Source organism: Lithobates pipiens, unplaced genomic scaffold (assembly GCF_037356315.1).
Source record: "Lithobates pipiens isolate NorthernLeopardFrog02 unplaced genomic scaffold, aLitPip1_a1.2 Scaffold_8, whole genome shotgun sequence".
Classification (NCBI taxonomy): Eukaryota; Metazoa; Chordata; class Amphibia; order Anura; family Ranidae; genus Lithobates; species Lithobates pipiens.
In genome coordinates this window covers 95892725-95917406 of record NW_027507903.1, presented here as the reverse complement: position 1 = coordinate 95917406, position 24682 = coordinate 95892725, and the positions used below count along the sequence as shown (strand labels likewise).

Below are 24682 nucleotides of genomic sequence, written 5' to 3'. Positions count from 1 at the left end.
GATTGACAGCAGCGGGAGCCAATGGCTCCTGCTGCTATCGATCTATCCAATGAGGACCCGAGACAGCGGCTGGAGCTGCTGGGCTTGTTCTCGTCCCTGGTAAGTAAAAGGGGGGCTCCGGGGGGCCGCTGCATCACAAAAGGCTTTTCACCTTAATGCATAGAATGCATTAAGGTGAAAAACATTGAGACTTTGCAAACCCCTTTAAATTCTGGAGTAAAGGGGGAAAGGTAAGAACACCAGTACGCATTTAATTGTGGCCTGTGCCTCTGTTAAAGACATTTCTTCACACTTCCTGTTGTGTTATCAGAAGTGAAACTATGGAGAATCTCTCTAATGGGGACAGAAATAGCAGTAAAAGCTATTTTTTTATACAATAGGTAATAGGGTCTTGCTCACTCTCGGTGAGAATTCCTTGCATTCTTCTTGTATCATATACAATATATATACAATCACTGGCCACTTTATTAGGTACACCTGTTCAATTGCTTGGTAACAAAAATTGCTAATCAGCCAATTACATGGCAGCAACTCGGTGCATTTAGGCATTTAGACGTGGGGAAGACGAATTGCTGAAGTTTAATTTGAGCATCAGAATGAGGAAGAAAGGGGATTTAAGTGACTTTGAATATGGCATGGTTGTTGGTGCCAGACGGGCTGGTCTGAGTATTTCAAAAACTGATGATCTACTGGGATTTTCATGCACAATCAGCTCTAGGGTTTACAGAGAATGGTCTAAAAAAGAGAAAATATCCAGTGAACAGCCGTTGTGTGGACAAAAATGTCTTGTTGAGATCAGAGGAGAATGGGCAGACTGGTTTGAGATGATAGAAAGGCAACATTAACTCAAATAACCACTCGTTACAACCAAGGTATGCAGAATACCATCTCTGAAAGCACAACACATTGAACCTTGAAGCAGATGGGTTACAGCAGCAGAAGACCACACCGCGTACTACTCCTGTCAGCTTAGAACAGGAAACTGAGGCTACAATTTGCACAGGCTCACCAAAATTAGACAATAGAAGATTGTAAAAATGTTGCCTGGTCTGATGAGTCTCGATTCCAGCTGCGACATTCAGATGGTAGGGTCAGAATTTGGCTTAAACAACATGAAAGCATGGATCCATACTGCCTTGTATCAACAGTTCAGGCTGGTGGTGGTGTAATGGTGTGGGGGATATTTTCTTGGCACACTTTGGGCCCCTTAGTACCAATTGAGAATCATTTAAACGCCACAGCCTACCTGAGTATTGTTGCTGACCGTGTCCATCCCTTTATGACTACAGTGTACCCATCTTCTGATGGCTACTTCCAGCAGGATAATGCACCATGTCACAAAGCTCAAATCATCCTCACCACTGTTTTTTTTAACATGACAATGAATTCATTGTACTCCAATGGCCACAACAGTCACCAGATCTCAATCCAATAGAGCACCTTTGGGATGTGCAGCCGACAAATCTGCAGAAACTGCATGAGACTATCATGTCAATATGGACCAAAATCTCTGAGGAAAGTTTCCAACACCTTGTTGAATCTATGCCACAAAGAATTAAAGTAGTTGTAAACCCTTACAAACCACTTTGACCTACAGGTAGCCTAGATTAAGGCTTACCTGTAGGTCCAAGAAATATCTCCTAAGCCTACACGGTTTAGGAGATATTTACAAAAGGACAGGCACCGCTGTCTACAGCGCATGCATAGTAGGCCATTATGCTTTACCTTTGCAGGGAGACAAAGAGGAAGTAAACCCATCAGGGTTTAAGGCAGTTCTGAAGGCTAAAGGGGGTCCAACCCGGTACTAGCAAGGTGAGCCTAATAAAGTAAGGTGACCAGATTTTTAAAATGAAATCTGGGGACATATTTTTTATTTTTTATTGGCAAATGATAAACTATTTTGTACGCATTTTTTCCTCGAATTATATATGCAGTCAGAAGTGTAGTGTGGGTTGTCAGCGCCCGGGACAAGGCAAGAAATGTGCACCCCAGCCAGACTTTTAGCACTCTCTGAGTCCCTTCCACTAGTACAGTAGTATTGACCAACTTGATTCCTACCTGCCCACTGAACTAACCTACCTGGTTTCCTACCCTGACCTCATCCCTACACTGGCCTACTTTATCCCTACATTAACCTACCTGATTCCTACACTGACCACTACACTAACCTACCTGATTCCTACACTATCCTCTACACTAACCTACCTGATTCCTACACTACTCACACCCCCCACATGAACAGCATAGATTAGTTGATTTTTCTCACTTCTCCATGGCCTCCATGATAATCTGTCAGAGCAGGGCTCTCCCCAGCAGCAGGTACTGTTTCCAACTACCTGCTGCTCCTCAGTATCCCCTGCCAAGAGCTTCTCGAATAGCCACCGTATGCTCTGCACTGCCCCTCCCCTCCGCTGTTCTCACACACACGGGCCGCCCTCACCAGTGGGATCATGGGGGACAGGCTAGACTACAGGAGTCCCTGGGCAGGGGGGGCAACACCGCACACTTGGGAGGGGGTCACAGTAATGATTGTGCACCTCCACAAATGTTTCACCCAGGGCGAGAGTAAAAGATGCCCCCCCTCCATACCACTGCAATCCGGGGACAAATCCGGGGACAGACTGGCTCCGGTGACAGTGTCCTCAATCCGGGGACTGTCCCGGGAAACCGGGGATGTCTGGTCACCCTATAATAAAGTGGCCAGTGAGTGTATCTGTGTGTTTGTGTATATATATATATATATATATATATATATATATATATATATATTTATTGGCATCATTGCCTATTTGGATTAGTAGCTTCTTCTTTTTGGCTTTGTGGACTGTATACTAGATATTACAGGGTACTACTGTAATAATGAATTATGCAGCCCTTGGATAGATCCTTTAAAACCATTTCTAGGAACATTTTCATAGTCAATGTTTTAAGCTAATTCCCAGGCAGACGTTGTTGCTGAGCCTTCATATTTTAGCTTGTCATATCGCCTTGGAGGAACGTGCAATATTTATGAACAAACATGTCGTGCTTATTACATTGGAACACTACAAAACATGTGTTTCCTGCATTGCTATCCGTCAATGCACCTTGAGAAATGTACTCAAATACAAAAAGAAAAAGTTCATATGGGTATATATTATTTTTCAAAGCAGGCCTTCAAGGGAATGCAATACCAACTGAATTATTTAAGTATAACATGGTCTTTGCTGAACCACAACACTGACCTATGGATAGTTTCAACCTGCCTGCATAATTGGCGCATAGTTCTGGTCAGCATGTGTGATACCACAGAAATTACTTTTATTAAAGTGAAAAGTACTGGCAGACAGATTTCAGCCAATGCTCTCTGAGAAATGTAAAAGCTTTTTATGCCACGAAATTGATATATTCAATTATTCTCTTTGATTGAATAGGCACTAAATTAAAAAATGTTTGATGGATATTTAGAGATAGTCCTTCTGGGTTTGCCCTTTGGTGGAACATTCTAAAGTGTTTCAAGCCTGGTGTGCACTCACATTAGTAGCCTGATAGATATACAGCATTCCAATGTATTCAGTTAGGGTTCACATGACAGATCATGCCTCTGCCTCAGTTGTATCCTGTGGCTGCGTAGTAATGGCTGCAGGAGGTCAGGCACTGTCTTGCAGAAAAATGCTCTATCCATAATTTCCATCAGTGATTTACCACTCTGTCACATGCCACTTAGCCATCATGGGGGTCGATTTACTAAGGGCAAAAAAACTGTGCACTTTGCAAAATGCAGTTGCTCCAGAACTTAGCAAATGAGAAGAACCTCTGCTGACTTCCATCAGCGAATCATATGCAAGCAAAAAAATTTTATTTTTTTTCCTTACACATAATTAGGTATTCTTTGTAAAATTACGCTTTAGCTCATTTACTAAGCTCTGGGGCAACTGTACTATGCAAAGCGCACAGTCTATTTTCCTTTGGTAAATCAACTCAATAGTGTCCTAAACTCCAGACAATTGCTAAAGTAATGTATATCTCTAGTCAAAATGTTTATAAAATTTGTATAGAGCAGGAAACACTTGGAACCTTTGTCCGGTATCAATTGACCCTTTCGATATGTCTTGATGATCATTGTCACCAGGAGAGAAAAAAAGTGAAAATTTAAAATGTTTTGATTGTCACCAGAACAGGGTGTAAAAGTAAACGGTTACCCCTGTATTGATGACCACTGTCTGGTTCACACCAGATGCAGTCCAGCGCATTTTTATTCTGCATCAAAAAGGACCGTGTTTAAAATGGATTACCAAGGCTCGAGTTCACACAAGTGCAATGTCTTCCAGCGCAGTCAGAAAAAGTAGTTGCATTTTTTCTGTATGGAAAGCATTTGGCACACAATAAAACACATCAAAAATGCACTGGAACGCATATGTCCTCAATTGAGATGAACAAAAAAAAAAAAGGTGGAAAAATGCGTTGGAACACATCAAAAACGTGCATGCAAAAACGCAAACCAGACCTAAGAGGATATTACTCTAATTTTCAGCAGATTTCCTTCTACTTCCCCTTGTGTGTTTATGATAGGAAATGAAGGGAATTGTTAGTATTATACAGGATTTATATAGCACCAATAGTTTACGCAGTGCTTTACAACATGAGGGCAGACAGTACAATTACAATACAATTGAATACAGCAGGAATCAGAGGACCCTGCTCGTTAGAGCTTCTCCTCAACAATCCTAACAAACTCTAATCAAAACAATGCACTTTCTTGAAGAAAATAAAAATATATAAAAAAATATATGTATATGTATGTAGTAAAATTATAACCATTTATGCGGAATAATTCCCTTTACCTTCCTGCTAATCATGCAGGAATCAAAAGCTTTGTTAGTGTGTGTGATCAATCCTGCTCCTTACTATGCACCAGCCGAGTGTTCTGAACTGAAAAAAAGCTCCCATGATGCGACAGAAGTAATTAATTATTAAGATTGTGAAATATACTGTTCTATTCCGTATTGGAATGCAAGGGAAAAAATACAGTGGAGGAATGAACTTAGAGACATATTTCTCAAAATTCTCATTATTTAGGTACATGTGAGCATATTAAGGCACAGTTTACAATCCATGTATAATTAATGTGGCTATAAAAAACAAATAATGATTGCTGCATTTTTTTACGTAGTTTCTATTATTATATTATTATACAGTATTTATATAGCGCCAACAGTTTGTTTGGCACTTTACAACATGAGGGCAGACAGTACAGCATTTCTAGCAAATGTACTTATAGAAAAAAAAGCCCACATAACACACACACATCAAAAACGCACTGTAACTACAACAGTTATGTATTTTTAAACAACATAATGCTTTTTAATTCAATCTGCAGACATGCATTAAAAATAAGACAATTGTGCCTAAGACTTATAATGAGATGAAAGGTCAGAAGATTTTTACTTACAGATAAGAGTAGAGATCGTGAATGTTAGTAAACAATGTGATCCTGTGTTCACATTAACCTCCCTGGCGCTATGATTATGTCGGATTTTAGGTGCTGAAAGCGGTACAATTATTTTGCATGGAAATTTGGCGTTTTATATTGTAGGCCTGTAATTCTAAGAAATAACTCACTTAAATCTGTCCAAACCAGAGTCTAGTAGACATCCCGGGTATAATAAAGTTTGAAAAACAAAATCATAATTTAAAATATAATAACTAACTATAAATAATTATACCAAATAATAATATAATAATAATAAAAATTATTCAATAATGTAATCAAATCAAAAACACTGAAATTTGCTAAGTTACAGAATTGTCACTGTCATTACTCTTCAGTGTTTGATGACGGATTTCCCCACAAATCGCTATCTCTCAATTCTGCGAGTGATTCCAATTTATTATCGCTGTTTTCTAGCTGGTCTAAAACCACTTTTGATGTAAAGGGACAGTTTTGGTTGCTATGGACAATCTGCAGTTTCCAGGCAGAAAGAACAGTTTTTATCATATAAAACTGCATGCAGGACACTGGAGAAACCACTAGGGACAAAGGGGATGTGAAATAATTACATACAGTAACGTAATCTGTAAGATTACATTATACTGTATGTAATGTGTGTGTTTCACTTTTTGAATTTGGCGCCGTTCTCCGCCCCCATGCGTAGCAACGCTCGCAGGGAACGGAGCTTGGCTCCGTGATGGATCGAGCAGAGGACGAGCCGCTCGCACTATGGGGAGACATCGTTGGATCCAGGGGATAAGGTAAGCACACTCTTCCTGGATCCTGTGATGCAAGCTCGGGGGTTACCGCTTTTGGTTCAGAATTTTCACCCCGAGCCAGACTCGGGAATACCGCCGGGGGTTAAATACCCATTTATTTGTGTGGAAAAAAAACAGGTTTGGTTAATTTATGCAAGCAAGGAAAAGAACACAGGAGGTGCCCCAGGGATTTTATGGGCAAAGGGTAAAAACCACATAAGAGAGAGTAGAGAACGTATATAAAAAAAGTATTACAAAGTTTATTGATTACAAAAAGCTTATAAATACACAAAATGAATGATTGTAAAAGCAAAACGGATACTGATGCTATGATAATACATACAATACAGCTAATTTCCAAGGCACGTGATTGGTCTCATAGTATGAGGCCAACCAGGGTGCATGGGTTCAGGCCTTCTTCAGGGACTGATTTGGAGCAAGCTGTATTATCTGGTAACACAACAGCAAAAAAATCTAGTCAGAAAAAAGTATATATGTATACAGTGGTACAATATAGGTATGTGGATATATAAACAGAAATAGAGACGCATATAAGTAGCAGGCATTTGGAATCTGACAATACATACAAGATGACTATCCCAAGTGAATTGTAGTACACATCAGGATTCACTTTAGGTAGGGTTTGCGTTTCCGTATTGTCCCATCGCACATTGGGAAAAATCTGGGGGTATATGGAGAATATGTAAATATACTCAAGCCACTGATGGCATGTGGTTCACCATAGAAAAGTTTTCATTGAATGCATTTGGGTAAAGCAAGTAGGGCATAAAGCACATCTGCCAACTAGGCAACGGAGCCCAGGAGGATCGGTGAAAATGTAGATGACCCTGGATACACGAAATGTATATAAATATATGTATAAAAAATGGTATAGTTACCTACTGGGTATCTAGTGTGCAGAAAGAGAGACACACAGTGCGGCTTGTTTACGAAAGGCAAATACACTTTGCACTACAAGTGCAAATGCACTTGAAATTGCACTGGAAGCGCAGTCGCTGTAAATCTGAGGGGTAGATCCGAAATGAGCGGAAGCTCTGATGATTTTATTATCCGATCATGTGCAAACTAAAATGCTGTTTTTGATTTTCCTTGCATGCCCCCCTCGGATCTACAGAGACTGCACTTCCAAGTACACTTGCACTGTGAATAGAACTGCTTTCCCTATGGGATAGTGTCATCCCGACTGTGCAGAAACTAGCTAGCAATGTTATGGGTTATTTGTAGGTAAAGAAGTCCAGTGGTACACGCCACAGGCAGCAAAGAGATCCAATGCCTAGTGCAAATAGGTGTCAGCTGACCGGAGTGCCCATCCTGAAATTGATGAGCCTCTGCCGATCAGCTGTGTCACCAACATTTCAGGGAGATCGTCAGTTAGTCGATCCCCCGGCCAAGCAGCATCCGGCATCACCGCTCACATGGCATGATGACGTCAGACGTCGCAAGGCCGCCGACACGCACGAAGGGCGGTATGTTCCAGCCAGAGTGGAAAAGACGAGCCACGCATGTGCAGATTGGCATAAAAATGCTGGTCCACAGTACAGTTATGGGGTTTAACCCAGAAAGAGTGACCCAAGGCACCGGGGGGCTCTAATACAAAAAAACATAGTGTCAGGACTAATAACAGGTGACAACACAAAGTTGTGAACTTTGTGTTGTCACCTGTTATTAGTCCTGCCACTATACTTTGTGTTGTCACCTGTTATTAATCCTAGTTGTATTGTATGTATTATCATAGAGTGACTATCTGTTTTGCTTTTACAATCATTCATTTTGTGTATTTAAATGCTTTTTGTAATCAATAAGCTTTGTAATGCTTTTTTTTATATACGTCCTCTACTCTCCTATCTTGTTTTTACCCTTTGCCCATAAAATCCCTGGGGTACCTCCTCTGTTCTTTCCTCTGCATTTTGGGATGTGGCTTAGGTTTCAAGCTTAGTATCTACAGGTAGTTCTTCAACTTATCTTTTTTCCATTTACACAAAACCTAATTCACTAAGCTAAGGGGACATTTGTTTAGCAAAGTGATCAGTCTCTATTACTTTAGTAAATGAACTTTATATTTATCTAATACACAACAGTATAGCAATATTTGTTTATTAATATCTACTCTGCTAGGTATACCTCCTGTGTCATTAAAACATTTTTTATTTTTTTTATTTAAACAGATTGTTGAGTTTGAAAAATTAAGTGAAATTTATACAAACCAAAAACAAATGAAGATGATCTTTCATTAATCTGTTTGTGGCTAATAAATGCAAGTAATGCAGTCAAATGAAGCTTTTATAGGGCGTGCTATCACAATGAAACATAAATGTAGCTTAACAGTCTCAAAAGTTTTTTGATAGATTGTTGGACAACTTAGGACTTCATGCAGAAATGGCACTGAAGTTTCAAAATAGTTTTTAAAAGGGATTAGCTGTAATTAATGCAGAGTGACCTCCTTTCTCCATTTTGAAAGAATTAATGAGGACCCCTGAAAGGGTCCATTATGTCCAATTGTCTCAATTATGCAAATAAAGTTGAAATTTTTAAGCATGGGGTAGCAAAGTTTCAGATTAGTAGCTCCAGAGATCCTTCTGCAAAGTAGGCATTTTTCAGTTACTATAGTCACACAGAAGGTTTAACAAATTGGAGATTTGGGCATTATCAAAGTAGATTTGTTGTGCCTTGTTCCACCATGAGATGAAAATACCCTCTGGGCAGGGAGATGGATCATGGGACTGCTAAAGGATTACCTTCAAAGGCAGTCATGAGATTGGCTTGGACAAAGAGGCTGCTCACATGCTTATCATATGAGATTCTCTTCTTAAAGTGGTGGCAACCCTTCTCCTCAGGGATTCTCATCAACTTTCAGAAGGCAACCAGCAAGGCAAGACACAAGAGCCTGTCCTTCCAGGAGTCTTCAGGTAGGGAAATACATAAGACCATATTCACAGACTTAGCAGGCGCCTTAAAAATCAGGGATAACTTCATGAAACAATCTTACTGGTGCTTTGACAAGCCTGACAGTACATTAATATAGTATATAGTTGTTGCTGTGTACAAGATACAAGTACAAGCAAACATTTCTGTAATTTCTCTGAGACAGCATACTTTTTTATCATTTAAACTATATTGGGTATTTGCTTTTGTTTTATTACTTTGTCTTGTCAAATGTATTGTACAATTTAATACTTTCTTTATCTTTCTTTATTGTTTGAGAAAAAATATGCAAGACTAATATATTTTTTGTTTTTCAAATAATATTTATTTAATGTTTATCATTACAGAACATACAAAAGATACAGGACTAATATGTTTTTAAGAGACTTGTATATAAGGATTTACATTATTTTCCATATGATGTAAGATTGGCTAAAATATTTGCAACAAAGGGCAACAAAAACTCAATTACTAAAAAAAACATCAATCCCAGAACTCCTCCAGCACAGTAGGCATTTCAGCCCATTAGTTCAAAAAGTAAAATTCAGTGGAAGGACTCTTTAAGCTGAGAATAAGGGGGTGGGTAAAAAAGTCTGAAAGTCACAATATCAGCATTTGCTTGTGAATATTGACCGTTACCTTCAGGGTGATAGCTAGCTCCTCTGGAGTTTGTAATTGCTCATGTTTGCACAGAAAATGTTTTGCAACTAACTGAAAAATCTGCCTGTCAAAGGGTCCCGGTCTGATATTTTGAGTAAAGAATCCAAAGTAGAATTCTTGTACCCCAGGCAGCAGCAGGTGACTATTTCCCATCTTTCTGGAAACATAAAACTGTCTATAGTCAACTTTAATTTAAAACTCTCTGGCCTCTTTGCTGTTTACAGAAAAAAATAGATCAGTTTTAGATACTACTGTAAATGTTTTGACTGCATCTTCTTAGTTATACATTATATAAATAATAATATAGACTGAGGAAATGAATTATAAATTACCACCAACATTTAAAGGATGCATGTTGAAATACTCTAATATATATTTATATGATAAATGTCCAAATACAATTTACTGAACAAAATGTCTAAACTAAGCAATTGTGAGTGCATTGAAAGTTGGACTCCTTGTTGTATGCTAAAATGGTTACAGTTACAGTATTACAATGAATTAACGTCTGTTTCCATAACCATCATGTATCCCATTAACACATATCTTATGTAATTATTTGGGTAGATTCCCCAGCACCTGTACCTGACATGATAATTTTTGTATAACAATGTCTAGAACACATTTACAGTGCAAGAATTAAAAAAGTGGGTTAAAAAAAAGGAATGGTCACCAATTGCTAAAAAGGAATAATACAATTAAATAATCCTGATATATGTATATGTTGGAACATATAGACTATTTGGTGGCAATTTATTTATTTAATTATGTTCATCATAGTGTAAACTTGTGCCATATCATCTCACATTTGCCTCTTCTCTTTTACAATTTCAGTGCTTATTGTAGTATTCTTCCCTGAATCTGATCGAAATTCACTTTTTGCCCCCCAAGCAAAGTGATTTGTGACAGTCATGAGACTCAAAAAATGTTTTTAGAAACAGTTTTCTATGAAATGAATGGATTCTTTCATCATACATGTGGTCACATGAAAAACCATGCTTCCTAGTGACAGATTCACACGGTGTCTAGATTTTTTAGGATTAGTATACAGTTTATGTCTCATTATCAACAGTGATGCTGAAAAACGTTCCACAGGCTTTCCAGCCGTAAATACTTACCCAATTGTAAACATTCAAAGGCTGTTGATAGGTTCAATGAAGTGTATGATTATATGTTTGTGCTCCAAATGCACATGTGTATGCATGTATGCAGAAGATTTGTAATCTTTTGAATTTATATACTTAGTTATATATAAAAGAATATAAAAAAAATAAGAATATAAAAATAAAATTTAAAAAGGTATATAAAAAGTATATAAAAATATATCACAAACACAGTGTATCTGTTATGAGAAATAGAAGGCCATTGCTGGCCTCTCTCTGAAAATGCTGGTTGTCTGTCTCTGGTTGGATTCCAGAAATTTGCGTCATTGTCCTGCTTCAATCATGCAGCAAACAGAAGTCAGGTGGAAGTTAGAATTGCTTATCTCTGTACCAGGTTAAGACAAAGCAATAGCATGACAACCAAACAAGTAACATTTTCAGGAGAGGCCAGCAAAAGAAGACTAAATATTTCTCTCTTGAGAGGTTTCGTTTTAGGGCCTGTTCACACCAGATACATTGGGCTGCACTGGGTAAGGAAAAAGCATCAGTTAATGGATGTTCACACCACTGTGCAGTGGTGGTGTTCGCTGATAGAAGATATGTCATGCATTATTTTTTTTTAGCGCAGTGTGGCGCAATACAATCTACAACATTGCACTGCAGCCAATAAAACTGAATGAAATGTCACACTGTGCTATATTAATAACGTTCTAACATAAAGAAAAAAGGTTACAGTGCAATGTGCTGTTTACATTGCATCGGCACTGCGGCCTTCACATCGCACACCCGTGGCTGCATGGTAGTGCATGCTGCCCTAAGTCTACCACACCGGTTACCATATGACTGCACCATATTTGTACAAACTAGAAGCAGTAAATGAAGAGCATTACCTAATATTTTCAGCACCACATCCCAAGCTACTAGAATCATACCACCAGTGTTCCTACATAAACCGTATTCATTGTAAGATGACTATATAATGATATTGTATGTATATTTCTAATAAGGTCCAGCAGGAACTGAGGGTCTTTCCTAGGGATGGGCAGCATACCTTTTTTACATTTTATATGTTTTTTTTTTTTTAGCTTTGCCAAAACTATGTAATATGAGCTACATAAACTATACAATCATTGTGCATGCAATAAGAAGGTGTTTGCAATACATAGTTGTTGGTAAATCAAAAGAGATTGTACAATTAGATAGATTGAAAGATATTGTACAATCAGATCGTAACCAGTCTGGTGAGCTTTAGGGCTCATGTACACTGCAGCTCAAAAAAAGCTGCTTTAACAGAATTTGAGCTTTTATTTCAACTTGAATAAGCTTGTGCTTTTTCTGTGCTCTTGTGCACGTTTTTATTGAGCTACTTCAAGCTCTTTCAAACTCCTTTGAGCTCCTTTGAGCTTTTTTGACCAAAAGCGTTTTTTCTTTTTCACAAACCCTCCTAAATAGTATTTTCTTAACCACTGTATAAACAAAAAAAAAAAGCTGGAACAAACATTTTCATGCATTTCGAGTTTCTTTGGGCTTTTTTTTTAGCTCTTTTGAGCTTATTTTAGCTCTTTGGGGCACTTGCTCCTCTCAGAAACATGAGTTTGGTTGTTTTTTTTTCTTCTGTCTGTAGGTGCATATGCCTGAAAATGCCTAAAAAAGCCATAGTGTTCATGGACACATTAGCTAACATGGAGAGGAGTTTCCAGGCAGAAAAAATAAGAGCTCAAAAGAGCCCAAAAGCCTGTAGGAGCCGCTTCTTTGAGCTCCTTTGAGCTGCAGTGTGCATGAGCCATTAAGGTAATGCATAGCTTTGCCAAGGACCTTCCCCTCATTGGGACTTCAGCTTGCCATGGTCAGAGTAGATAACAGTGCTTAAAGGATAAAGGTTAAAGGATCTTTCCAGCAGAATTTTACAGAACGTCCATTATAACATGTGCAAGATATTGCTGTCCTTGATTTTATATACCAATTTTTAGTTTTTCTTTACAGTCCTTTACACACCAATTTCAACATGTCTATTCAGGTGTATTGTAACTCTATGAGAGTCATTATTCCTGGTCTGATGAATTTTGGTGCTTCAAGGTGTGTAAAGAGAAGTGGTGCAAGGGCCAGCTGTTTATTGTAAGAAAGCTGTGGTAGCCAAGGACCACTTTGGAGATAATCCATTTGCTTTTCACCAATCAACCAAATCTACCTAGTCGCCAAATGTAAGTTAAATATTCAATAGTGCGTGTGAGAATGTAAAAGTTTCCATTACAATTTTGCATTTGTCTTTGCAGTGCTCTCCATTGACAGAAATTTCAGGACAGTAAAAAGCTGAGCATATAGAAACTCAGTGTGGTCACTAGACAAGAACTCATTGGCTTACACTAAAGGGTCTTTTCCTACACTCTCTGTTTCATTGGCATTATTTTTATTTTTTTGAAGTACCTTCATTTTTTAGAAACATACTGTACATTCAATTGTTTATTCTTCTTCTATATTCAGATCAGCTGCATTGAGCAACCCAATCCTTCAATGTATGGCTACAGAGTTTACTGCATCTAAAATAATTTTTACAGATAAACATTAGATAAATATAGGTACATTTTAGTTTTAATAATTAAATTTAGAAAGCTTATACAATCTTGATCTGGAGAATATTCTAAGTAGTATGTACATAGTAGAATGTTGTTTGTTTTCAAGAAAGCATAGCCTTTTATTATATATATTTATCACATGCACATGGGTTCGTTTGCCCATGCAGCGTAAAGACATTGCATATTTTTGATGTCCCTAATGTCTTAAGCTGTGTACAGCCACCCATAGTCATATGGTGAAGGTGACTATGAGCTGCTATTTGCATAAAGTAGTGCATGCACATGGAGGTAATGCAGCAAATGCACTTTAGGTGCATTTGCTGCATTACGTCTGTGCATGTTCGCTATGTTACTCAAATAGCTGTGTGCAGTCACCTTCACCCATTTATGTCTCTGTATGAAACTCTAGGCCATCCAGGATACTATAACTCTGCATTGGGGTTGATTTACTAAAACCGGAGAGTGCAATATCTGGTGCAGATGTGCATGGTAGCCAATCAGCTGCTAACTTAGCTTGTTCAATTAAGCTTTGACAAAAAAAAAAAAACTGGAAGCTGATTGGTTTCTATGCAGAGCTGCACCAGATTTTACACTCTCCAATTTTAGTAAATCAACTCCAGTGTCTTTATGCTAATGTGCATGTAGCTTAAAAAATGGCTAATAAAAAAATGTTCTTGTTGTCCATAGCAACCAATTAGCTTCCTACTGACATTTGTGCAGTATGGCATTAAAAAGAGATTTTAACCACTTGCCGACCGCCCTATAGCACATTTACTGCTACAGGGCGCCACACACACACACATATATATATGTGTGTGTGATCCTGCACTTCCAGATATTGGGCACGAGTGTGATTCTACACAGCAGAAGGTGATCAGCTGGCATATGAAAACAATGCAGATTGTTGTTCTTTGAGTACAGAAGGCATGGATCGGTGTTCCTGTAAAGCAGAAACACTGATCCATGTCTTCCAGTAGTAAAAGCACCTCCCCCACTACAATGAAACATTAGCTAGGCACACAACTAACCCTTTGATTGTCTTTAATGTTAACCCCTTCCCAGCCAGTGGCATTATTACGGTGACAGTGCATATTTTTAGCACTAATCGCGGTATTAGTGTCACTGGCCCCCAATAAAAGTGTCCAAAGTGTTATTTAGGTGTCTGATTTGTCCGCTGTAATATCGCAGACCCACTATAAGTCACTGATTGCCACCATTACTAGAAAAAAAAAAATTCCATAAATCTTATCCCATAGTTTGTAGACGCTATAACTTTTGCGCAAACCAATCAATATAAGCTTATTGGGATTTTTTTTTACCAAAAATATGTAGTAGAATACATATTGGCCTAAATTGATGAAGACATTTGAACTTATACATTTTTATTGGATAGGTTTTATAGCAGAATGTAAAAAAATATAGTTTTTTTTTCAAAATTGGTGATCAAATACCACCAAAAAAAGCTCTATTTGTGGGGAAAATAAGGACATAAATGTTATTTGTGTACAGTGTCGCATGACCGTGCAAATGTCAGTTAAAATAACAGAGTGCCGTATCGCAAAAAATGGCCTGGTCATGAAGGGGGGTAAATCTTCTGAAACTGAAGTGGTTAATTGGTTAATGAAGGCAACAATCACACTTTTCGTTCCTGGGTCCCTTAATAAGTTTTTTAAAAAAAGTATCTGATTTGCTCTTTTGGCTAATATCTGCTATTTCTCTAGGTAAAAAAAAAAAAAAAAAAACATCCGCCTGAACTGTGCACTTAATCTGTCATAATCCTTGCTCAAATATTCCTCAACCTCACAAAGTGTTTTTTCTTCCTACCCTCATTAGGCATTTTTTGTGGCTAGGGATAAATTTAGATGCCAAATGACTGTAATCCTTGGAGAAACAGCAGTTTACAATGCCAAATACATGCAGGAAACAATGTACCCACTTTCACTTAGCTCATGTATGCTGCAGAATTTGCACTGGATTATAATCAAGCTGTCGGTAAGAAGATTAAACAGACAAGGACAGTGAAACTTCAAAAGCTGAACATATTCGGAGTGCTTGCTATAACGACCTTGTCTAGGTTTGCATATATCTTTCCAACACCAAATCTGGAGACACTTGTCATACAGTACATTAGTGACTGTACTTATATTGTGCACTAACCTAAGACTCAATTCATAACATTTTAACCAAAGCATAGGGATCAAAATTCTAGCCTTGTGACTTTCATTTTCAAATTTCATTGGACTGAGCTAAACATAACTGTCACATTTTTAAAATAAGTGTCCTTATATACTGAGTCTGTGGTGTGTCTGTCTGGTGGGAGATATCCCATCGTCTTATTCTCATCCTGCACAGACAGGGCCACCATTGGAATCTGTGGAGCCCCATAAGACATGCCTTGTAGGGCCCCCCCCCCATATACCTTGCCTGGGAGCCATGGCCCATGGGATTACTGTGCTTGTTCCCAAAAGTATTTAAAGGGTCCCTCTCTGCCCCCAGGCCCCCTGTTGAACTGAATTGAGAGGCCCCGGTACAGGAGGGCTAGCTCTACACCCTTATGGGCCCACTCTGCCTCTGACTCTTGCTTAGTTGATCCCCACTGAGCAGGCACATGACAGGTCTGTCTCTGCACGCTGTGGATGGAAAAATAGATTTTTCCTCCGTCACACTTTTTTGGATCAGAGCGGGTCGGATGTCAGCGGACATGTCACCGCTGACATCCGCCGCTCCATAGACCTCTATGGAGTGTCCGGTCACATCCGCCTAAAAAACTGACAGGCGGACCTGAACGGATCGTTCGTGTGAAAGGGGCCTATCAGTCCCTTTGTGTACAAGTATTAACAAATCTGGTGTTTTTTCTATAAGGTTGTGGTGCTTTCGTATTTATTGTTGTTGTGCTCTTTCAGTCTCTTTCTGAGTTTCTCTGTAATCTCAAAATGATCTATAAATCTGCTTTAAGATACCTCTGACAGAAAAAAAAAATTATTTTATTTAGTTTTTTAATAATTCTTTAGCCATGTAGGGTTATAGAATGTTTCATAGTATCCTATCCTACATCTTGTGTGGTAACTATATAGCTACTTTTGCTTTACTACAAAAACATGTAGACATAAGAATGCAGCCAGATTTGGGAACACAAGCACAACCAATGAACTATCACTTTTTGAAATAATTAGTGCATGAATCACCATGAAATATAATTGCCCAGACATGCAGGTAGGTCAGGAAATGCACATACACAGTACCCGTTAATAATTGTGCAGGGTTTGCTAAGTCCCTTAGAGCTTAATTTCCTTAATGCAGCACACATCAATACAAAAACTTGTACATTCCTGCAGGTATCTTCTTTCTACTTAGCACTGGGATTGCACACTGCATTAGTACAGAATGAGTTTACATTGTTCTGTTCATCTAGTTTGAAGTGAACTTATTTCCATAGGGTCATGTATTAAAAAAAAAGGGCAGCCTTATAAGGCATATCACCTATACATACCTTTCTGGAGGTCCGTGTCTGGAAATGGCACCATTTTGCCGCTCCCAGGCTGAAGCACATATTCATTACTTCCAGGAGGGTTAAATACCTGTTTCACTCACCACATGCAGTGGCCTCTACTACTGGATCATAAATCCTGAATTTGTGTATAAGCCGCAAGAGAGAAAATACAGCATTAGGTGTGGGGAGCAGTAATATAACCCATCAGGAAGTATGGAATACGTAAAACAGTTGGGGATCGGTACAGTAGCCGCATTCACATGGTCCACCAGAAAAGTAGGTGTGCATGATCTTGTTTATCGGGCAGGCCTTTTTTTAAATAAGTATTCATTGGATGATAGGGTCACTGTAATTAAATGTATATTTTATATATATATATATAAATTAAAATCAGTTTATTAATATACAAACAAAGTCAAAGAACCAAAAATGCTTGTAGATCCAGCTATTTCAAGAGTAAGACTTGAGTAAGACTTGGGGAATTTGAGAATACTAGGGAAACATTGTCTAGAGATTCATAATCTGAAGATATTAAATAGGTATACGTTTGTAAATGTATACAGATCATGTGAATAAGGAAATTGTATTTAGATGTGTTAGCACTGAATTAGAATTAGGTTTCATAATTACATTACATAAAGTTGCATATTGCATGAAAAATATATATATAGCGCACAAATATGGATTCAAATATTCACCTACACATATAATGTGCAATGGGTGGCATGGCTTTAAAAAAATCGGGATCCAACTGGTCCATCCAGACTGGTGAATGCAGTGTTTCCCAAAGCACATGTCAAGGCAAAGGAAAGGCAAAAAAAATAAATCAAACGTATGCAGTACAACTCTGCAATGTATGCCCCCATGTTTTATCCCTTTAAAGACCTTTCTAGTACAGAAAAATATCTGTGGGTCTACCAGAAATGCACTCAGCTTTTAATACCCTATTGTGGACAGAGAGCACATAGCATTTCTCTAAACTAAGTGGTGTCAGCCCTGCCCAATTTTCTTTTTCTAAACTGGCTAAATTACTCAACCACTCCCACTATTATAGGCACTAATTGACTTGTAGTCCTAAGATAATAACTAGAAGGCATATATAAACTCTTTGAGGTAAAAGGCAGAAAGAACAGGAAGGCTGTGAATTTATGACAAGATTTTTTTTTGCACTGATAAAACAGATATAAACACTTTAAGTGATATATTTAATATGCTTTACATACACTTTCAACACTCTATACGCTTTTAATGGTCCCAAAACAAACATGTTATTAACTGAAAATTGTTTTTGTTTTTTGTTCCTAGGGTCAAAAGGCTTGGATAGAAAAGACATTTTACAAAAGAGAATGCATCTACATAGTTGCCAACAGCAAAGACAGCAACAGGTGACTGTTCATGTGTTTGTTATGAAATGTGTATGTGTATGTGTTCATAAAGGTTGCTTTAAAAATCTGTATTAATCTCTATAAAAATGCAGTAAGAGATGGAGGGGACATAACTCCTTTAGCTATGTATAGTATATAATCGTATGCATTTATTTTGTATTAAAGCAACCCTTCTCTACGGTTTACAGATTACTAGGACTAATAAATGATTTACGATGCTGGCTTCTGGGCATTTTTACAAGTGTGTACTTTATTTTAATAATTAAAAGCTTTATATATAATGCTGTATTTAAACTATAAATACTTGCAAATGAGTTGCTAATGGTTTGTTTATATTATTTAGATTTGCTGTAAATTCCCATATTGGCAAATAGATTAAACTAGAGAAACAGGTTTAACCACTTGCTTACTGGGCACTTAAACCCCCCTCAGTCCCAGACCAATTTTCAGCTTTCAGCGCTGATGCACTTTGAATGACAATTGCGCGGGCATACAACACTGTACCCAAATGAAATTTCTATCATTTTTTTCCCACAAATAGAGCTTTCTTTTGGTGGTATTTAGTTACAGCTCAGAGTTTTATTTTTTGCTAAACAAACAAAAAAAATGCAAAAAAAAAAAAAAAAAAATCATGTTTTAATAGTTTGTTATAAAATTTTGCAAACGGGTCATTTTTCTCCTTCATTGAAGTGCGCTGATAAGGCGGCACTGATAGGCTGCATTGGTGGGCACTGATGGGCTGCATTGGTGGGCACTGATAGGCTGCATTGGCGGGCACTGATAGGCTGCACTTGTGGGCACTGATAGGCATAGTTAAGGCGGCACTAATAGGCACAGATAAGGCGGCACCGATGGGCACAGATAAGGCGGCACTGATGGGCAAAGATGGGCACAGATAAGATGGCACGGATGGGTGGCACGGATAAGTGGCACGGATGGGTGGCACGGATGGGCACTGATAGGTACCACAGATAGATGGGACTGATGGGCACTGATAGGTGGCACTGATAGGTGGCTCTGATAGGTGGCACTGCTGGGCACTGATGGGCGGCACTGCTGGGCACTGATGGGCGGCACTGCTGGGCACTGATGGGCGGCACTGGGGTGCAGCACCTTTGAGGCAGATTGGGTGGCACTGTGGGTGGCACTGTGGGTGGCACTGTGGGGTGGCACTGTGGGGTGGCACTGTGGGTGGCACTGTGGGGTGGCACTGTGGGCATTATGGGCACAGATGGGGGGCACTTACTTTTACTTTGTTATATTTCAGGATGGCACTGCGGGAGGCAGGTGGGCACTGGCAGGTGGCATGTGGTGCCTTTTATTGCTGGCCGTGATCGGGACTGATGTCCCGATCATGGCCGCCGGTGATCGGCTTTTTTTTTTTCTCCTCGCGCTGTCAGCGCGAGGAGGAATAATAGCCGATTACCGGCTCCGTTCTATCACATGATCAGCTGTCATTGGCTGACAGCTGATCACGTGATAAGGGGTCGGGATCGACCCCTTACACGGATCGGTGATCAGGCGAGTCTCACGGACTCGCCGATCACAGAGCGCGCCGCGCGCGCCCCTCAGGGGGCGCGCAGGCCGCTCGTAACCAGGACGACGTCAATAGACGTAGTCCTGGAAATCTAGGTCCGCGCTAATGCCGTCATTCGGCAATAGCGCGGTACCCAAGTGGTTAAAGGAAACATGGAGATACTGGGGGTTATTTACGAAAGGCAAATCCACTTTTCACTACAAGTGCATTTGGAAGTGCAGTCGCTCTAAATCTAAGGGGTAGATCTGAAATGAGGGGAAGCTCTGCTGATTTTATCATCCAATCATATGCAAGCTAAAATGCTGTTTTTTATTTTCCTTGCATGTCCCCCCTTGGATCTACAGCGACTGAAATTCCAGGTGCACTTGCAGTGCACTTGTAGTGTAAAGTGGATTTGACTTTAATAAATAACCCCCATTGTCTGTAGCAAGCAGTCAGAGGCTTGATTTTTTTTTATAATCCACACAATAATGTCTTATAGCAATAGTTTGCCTATTGGTGGTGATTTTCATTTTTCCAATGTTGTTTTAAAAAAAAAACTAAAAAAAACCCCCTGCAATTATCAACCATCTACACTGTACAGTATACTAGCTGGTTTTAAATTGAAATAAAAAAACAGTAAGGCCTCATTCACATGGAGCATACTATATTCTACAGCATACACCCATGTGAGGCTATGTTTACCTGCACAGGGAAGCACAGATAGTCTGTGCATCCCCGTGCAGGCACTTCTATGTGGGTGTGGGTGCATGAACTCACACTTTCTGCATTTGAGGCTGTACACCCACACCAACATTGATGTCAGATTGGGAGCAGCCACAGCTTCCCATTTGACATGAATGGGACTACCTGCACATAAACAGAGCCCTTACCAGGGCGTTGACTATAATATGCCCCAGGTGAACGGGGCCTTAGTATGAATTTAACAGACATTTTGTAAGTTATGCTGTGTTTATGGGTGCTAATAAATATTTAAATGTATTTTTAGCAAAAACAGTGATGTGATCTGTGCAACTGCCGTGGGGCCTAAATGATAAACTATTGCAGGGATTGTAATGGGAGACATACTGACCTGGGGGGGGGGGGTTATACTGTGGGATAGATTGATCTGGGGGGATTATACTGGCGGGCAGACTGATCTGAGGGGGAATACACTGGGGTAAAGATTGACCTTGGAGGGGGAGAAGGATTGTACTGGGAGACAGATTGACCTGAGGTGAGGGGGAAGGATAATACTTGGGGACAGACTGATGTGAGGGGGACTATACTGGGGGACAGATTGGCCTTGGAGGGGAAGATGGATTGTACTGGGGGACAGATTGACCTGAGGGGGAGGGGGAAGGGTAATACTGGAGGGGCAGACTGATCTGAGGGGGATTATACTCTGGGACAGATTGACCTTGAAGGGGGAGAAGGATTGTACTGGGGGAATTATACTGGGAGACAGACTGACCTGGGGGGGTATTGTACTGGGGGACAGACTGTCCTGGGGGGAATTATACTGGAGGACAGATTGACCTAGAGGGGGAAGGATTATACTGGAGGACAGAGTGACTGAGGGGGCGGTATACTGGGGGACAGATTTTCCTGAGAGGGAAAGATTATACTGGGGAACAGACTGACCTGGGGGGGTTATACTGGGGGCAGATTAACCTGGGGGGAGGGCGCAGGATTATACTAGCGGAAGACCTACCTGTGAGAATTGTACAGGGGGACAGACTGACCTGGGGGACTATACTAAGGGACAGATTGACCTGGGGAAGGATTAGATTGGGGGACAGATCTACCTGGGGGATTGTACATGGGGACAGACTGACCTGGGGGGATAATACTGGGGGACAGATTGACCTGGGGAGGGAGAAGGGTTAAAATGGGGGACAAACTGACTTGGAGAGGGGAAGGAATGTACTGGAGGGACAGACTGACCTGGAGGTTATACTGGGGCCAGATTGACCTGGGGGGAAGGATTAGACTGGGGGACAGACTGACCTGGGGGTGTGCACTGGGGGACAGACTAACCTTTTATTTAACATGCCTCTTAAGCCCCTCCCACCATTGCAATTTTGCTACACCCACTGTTCGCCATGCCATACTACATGCGCCACATTACAATTCTAAATGGTGTGCCCAAAGGTGCCCCAGGTCTTTTACACATCTAGCAATACCCCTGGCATGATGAAAACCATGCCCACGCTTCACTATAGTGCACTTAGCACACCGTTTTTTTTTCTCAAGCAATGGGGCCCAACTTATAAAATTGCACACAGGCCCACTATTTTCATAAAAGGTCCCTGCTGAGGAGATACTCTTTAAAGCCTGAGGAAGAATGCATTAGGTAAACAGGGTAAACAGGGTTAATATTAGAGCTGGCTAGGAGCTGCGGCAATAGTTCTGACAGCAATCTGAGATGCCTTAACAAATGCAGATAGATAGATAGATAGATAGATAGATAGATAGATAGATAGATAGATAGATAGATAGATAGATAGATAGATAGATAGATAGATAATCTTCACATGCACACACATTTTCACTAATGGGGCCCCTTTCCACCTCCAGGCCCCATAGCAGTGCCATTGGCTGTTATGTCTATTGGTACACCATTGTGTCTACTGTGTCCTGATTTGAGTGGTAGCTATTTAATCTATTAGCAGTTTTTGGGACAGAAGAAATACATTTGAATACAAAAATAACATACAATAAATAAACACTCTTTCTCCTACATTTCAAGTTTTTTTTTTTTTGCATTTATAGGTAATTTATACTCTTAATTTGTAATTTTTTATTTTAATTTTCTACCTATATGCCAATTTAATACATTCCATTACCGCCCTCATTTTTGCTTAATATTTTGGTTGCATTATACATGCATTATATATTTTTTTTTCTCTATTTACGTATTACCTAATATTTAAGTGTTAAACATGTTTAATAAGTAATTATTAAGGGCATTTTGTTTTATCTATTAAGACTGCTATATGTTCAGTCCACGGCTTTGTGTAGTTTTTTTTTTTTTTTTGCTTTATTTGCCAAATATGTGTTCTTGGTGGAAATTGCACACAGGAACTCAACTACTGCTTTAAGGACATCTTCCAACTCCTGCTCCCCAATCCCCCCTATCTCACCCCCACCTATTTAATTTTTTATTTCCTTAAAGACATAACTTAATCTGACCTGTCTTCTGGTCAGTCTCATCACCTCTTGCCAGGTAGGTCCTTACTGCTGCATTAATCCATGCTCCCATAATTAGGTGTAGGTGCTGTTCAGTAATGAAGTACTGTGAGTCCAGTCCAGTGTATTGGCACACCCCCAGGAGGTATGTCCATGGTAGCTTAGGCTCACAGCAAAGGGTTGAATGATGCTGTCTGACATTCATCCCAGAAGTGGGAGGTGGAAGGTAGTGAAGGACAATGCAGAGTTTGTTGCTGGAATATGAAAAATAGAGTAGTACCAAAAAAAAAAATTATTTTACATTTAACACTTAGCTCCTGTAGTGCTTTTTTCTTCCATGTCTATGCTCAGCAGTAAAAATTACATATCAGACATCAAGGAGTATGACTGCTTTCCAAGCATGTGTTGCTTAAACCGTACAGCTGCATACTTTTACCAGTGTGGGAATAATTAACACAATTTCATAGGTTTAAAGTGGTGTTAAACTCAAAATCGAGAATATAATATATTGCAGCTTACCAATCATTAGATGCAGTCGCTGCATCAGTTTTCTTTTTTAAATCTTTTTCCCCTCTGTTTTCACCTGGCGATCTGGCCAGTAACATACCTTCTGTCATAGGCGTGTGCAAGGGATGTGCCAGATGTGCCTTGGCACACCCTAATCCTGGAGTTGGAAACCCATCAATTGTGGGCAGGTGACAGGTAAGCTGCGATCCTTACTTGCCGACCCCCAAAACCTGGACAGGATAGGCGGCTGAAGTGGAAATGAATGGACCGATCTGTATTTTCTTCTGCAGCAGCTGAAAGTAGGCTTCTCCTCCTCTTCCTCTGGCTGATATTCAGCTGCCACAGGAAGAAAATACAGGGGATTGGTACCAATGTATTCTACCCCTCTTGTCCCAGTTTCTTTTATTTCTGCTGCACAGGTCCCCCTGTATGCTCACCTGCTCCCCCCATTGTTTTAGAATGCCGAGTGGGGAAGAGGCTGGTTAATATGTCACAAAGGCATATGTGTTGGAGCTTTGAGGTGCACACCCTAATACAATAGGCTGTGCAAACCTCCTGTATTGTGCAGACTCACTCTAAATGAATGAGCACAGGGGTCAAATTTGGACAGTAGCATTGTCAGTCTGGCGGGAGGGGTGTTAGATGTACTAGTAGATTTAAAAAAACTGCCTCTAAAAGCCCCTCAATGTTAGCCTATGTATCAATGCACACATAAACTGTCAGAGGCGTTTGGAGGCATAACATTTAGGTGCAGTGGAAAAAAATCAGCAACCTGTGCTTCCAGGAGCAGTAAAAAGTGTTTTTAATGAAAAAACGCTCAAAAAACGCTAACGCCAAAAAACGTGGGAAAACGCGCAATAACACTAATGTAAGAATGCAAAGAAAAAATTGCATTTTTAGCGCTGCTGTAGAGCTGGCGTTTTAAAATGTACTGTGTGCATGAGCCCTTATTTTTTTGGCTTTTGGGATAAAGGTATTACATAAATAAATACAATCTGATCATTGTAAGCGCCCCTACTAGTGTTTAATGGTATGTCTCATCCCTGTAACTGATACTTTCTGCTGGAGAGCTTGTGTTTTGAAAT

At 39.7% G+C, this 24682-nt stretch overlaps 1 protein-coding gene across 2 annotated transcripts in view; it reads left to right on the top strand.

Moving 5' to 3' along the window:
- Nucleotides 1-24682, top strand: part of TRPM1 (transient receptor potential cation channel subfamily M member 1) — a 269367-nt gene that overhangs the window by 95721 nt on the left and 148964 nt on the right. For both annotated transcript variants that reach the window (XR_013270721.1, XM_077471831.1), the window contains exon 2: nucleotides 18303-18382. Coding sequence is in view for 1 of the 2 variants with exons in the window: in XM_077471831.1 (XP_077327957.1) it covers nucleotides 18303-18382 (80 nt within the window). In the remaining variant the exon portion in view is untranslated. The remainder of the gene's footprint in view (nucleotides 1-18302; nucleotides 18383-24682) is intronic.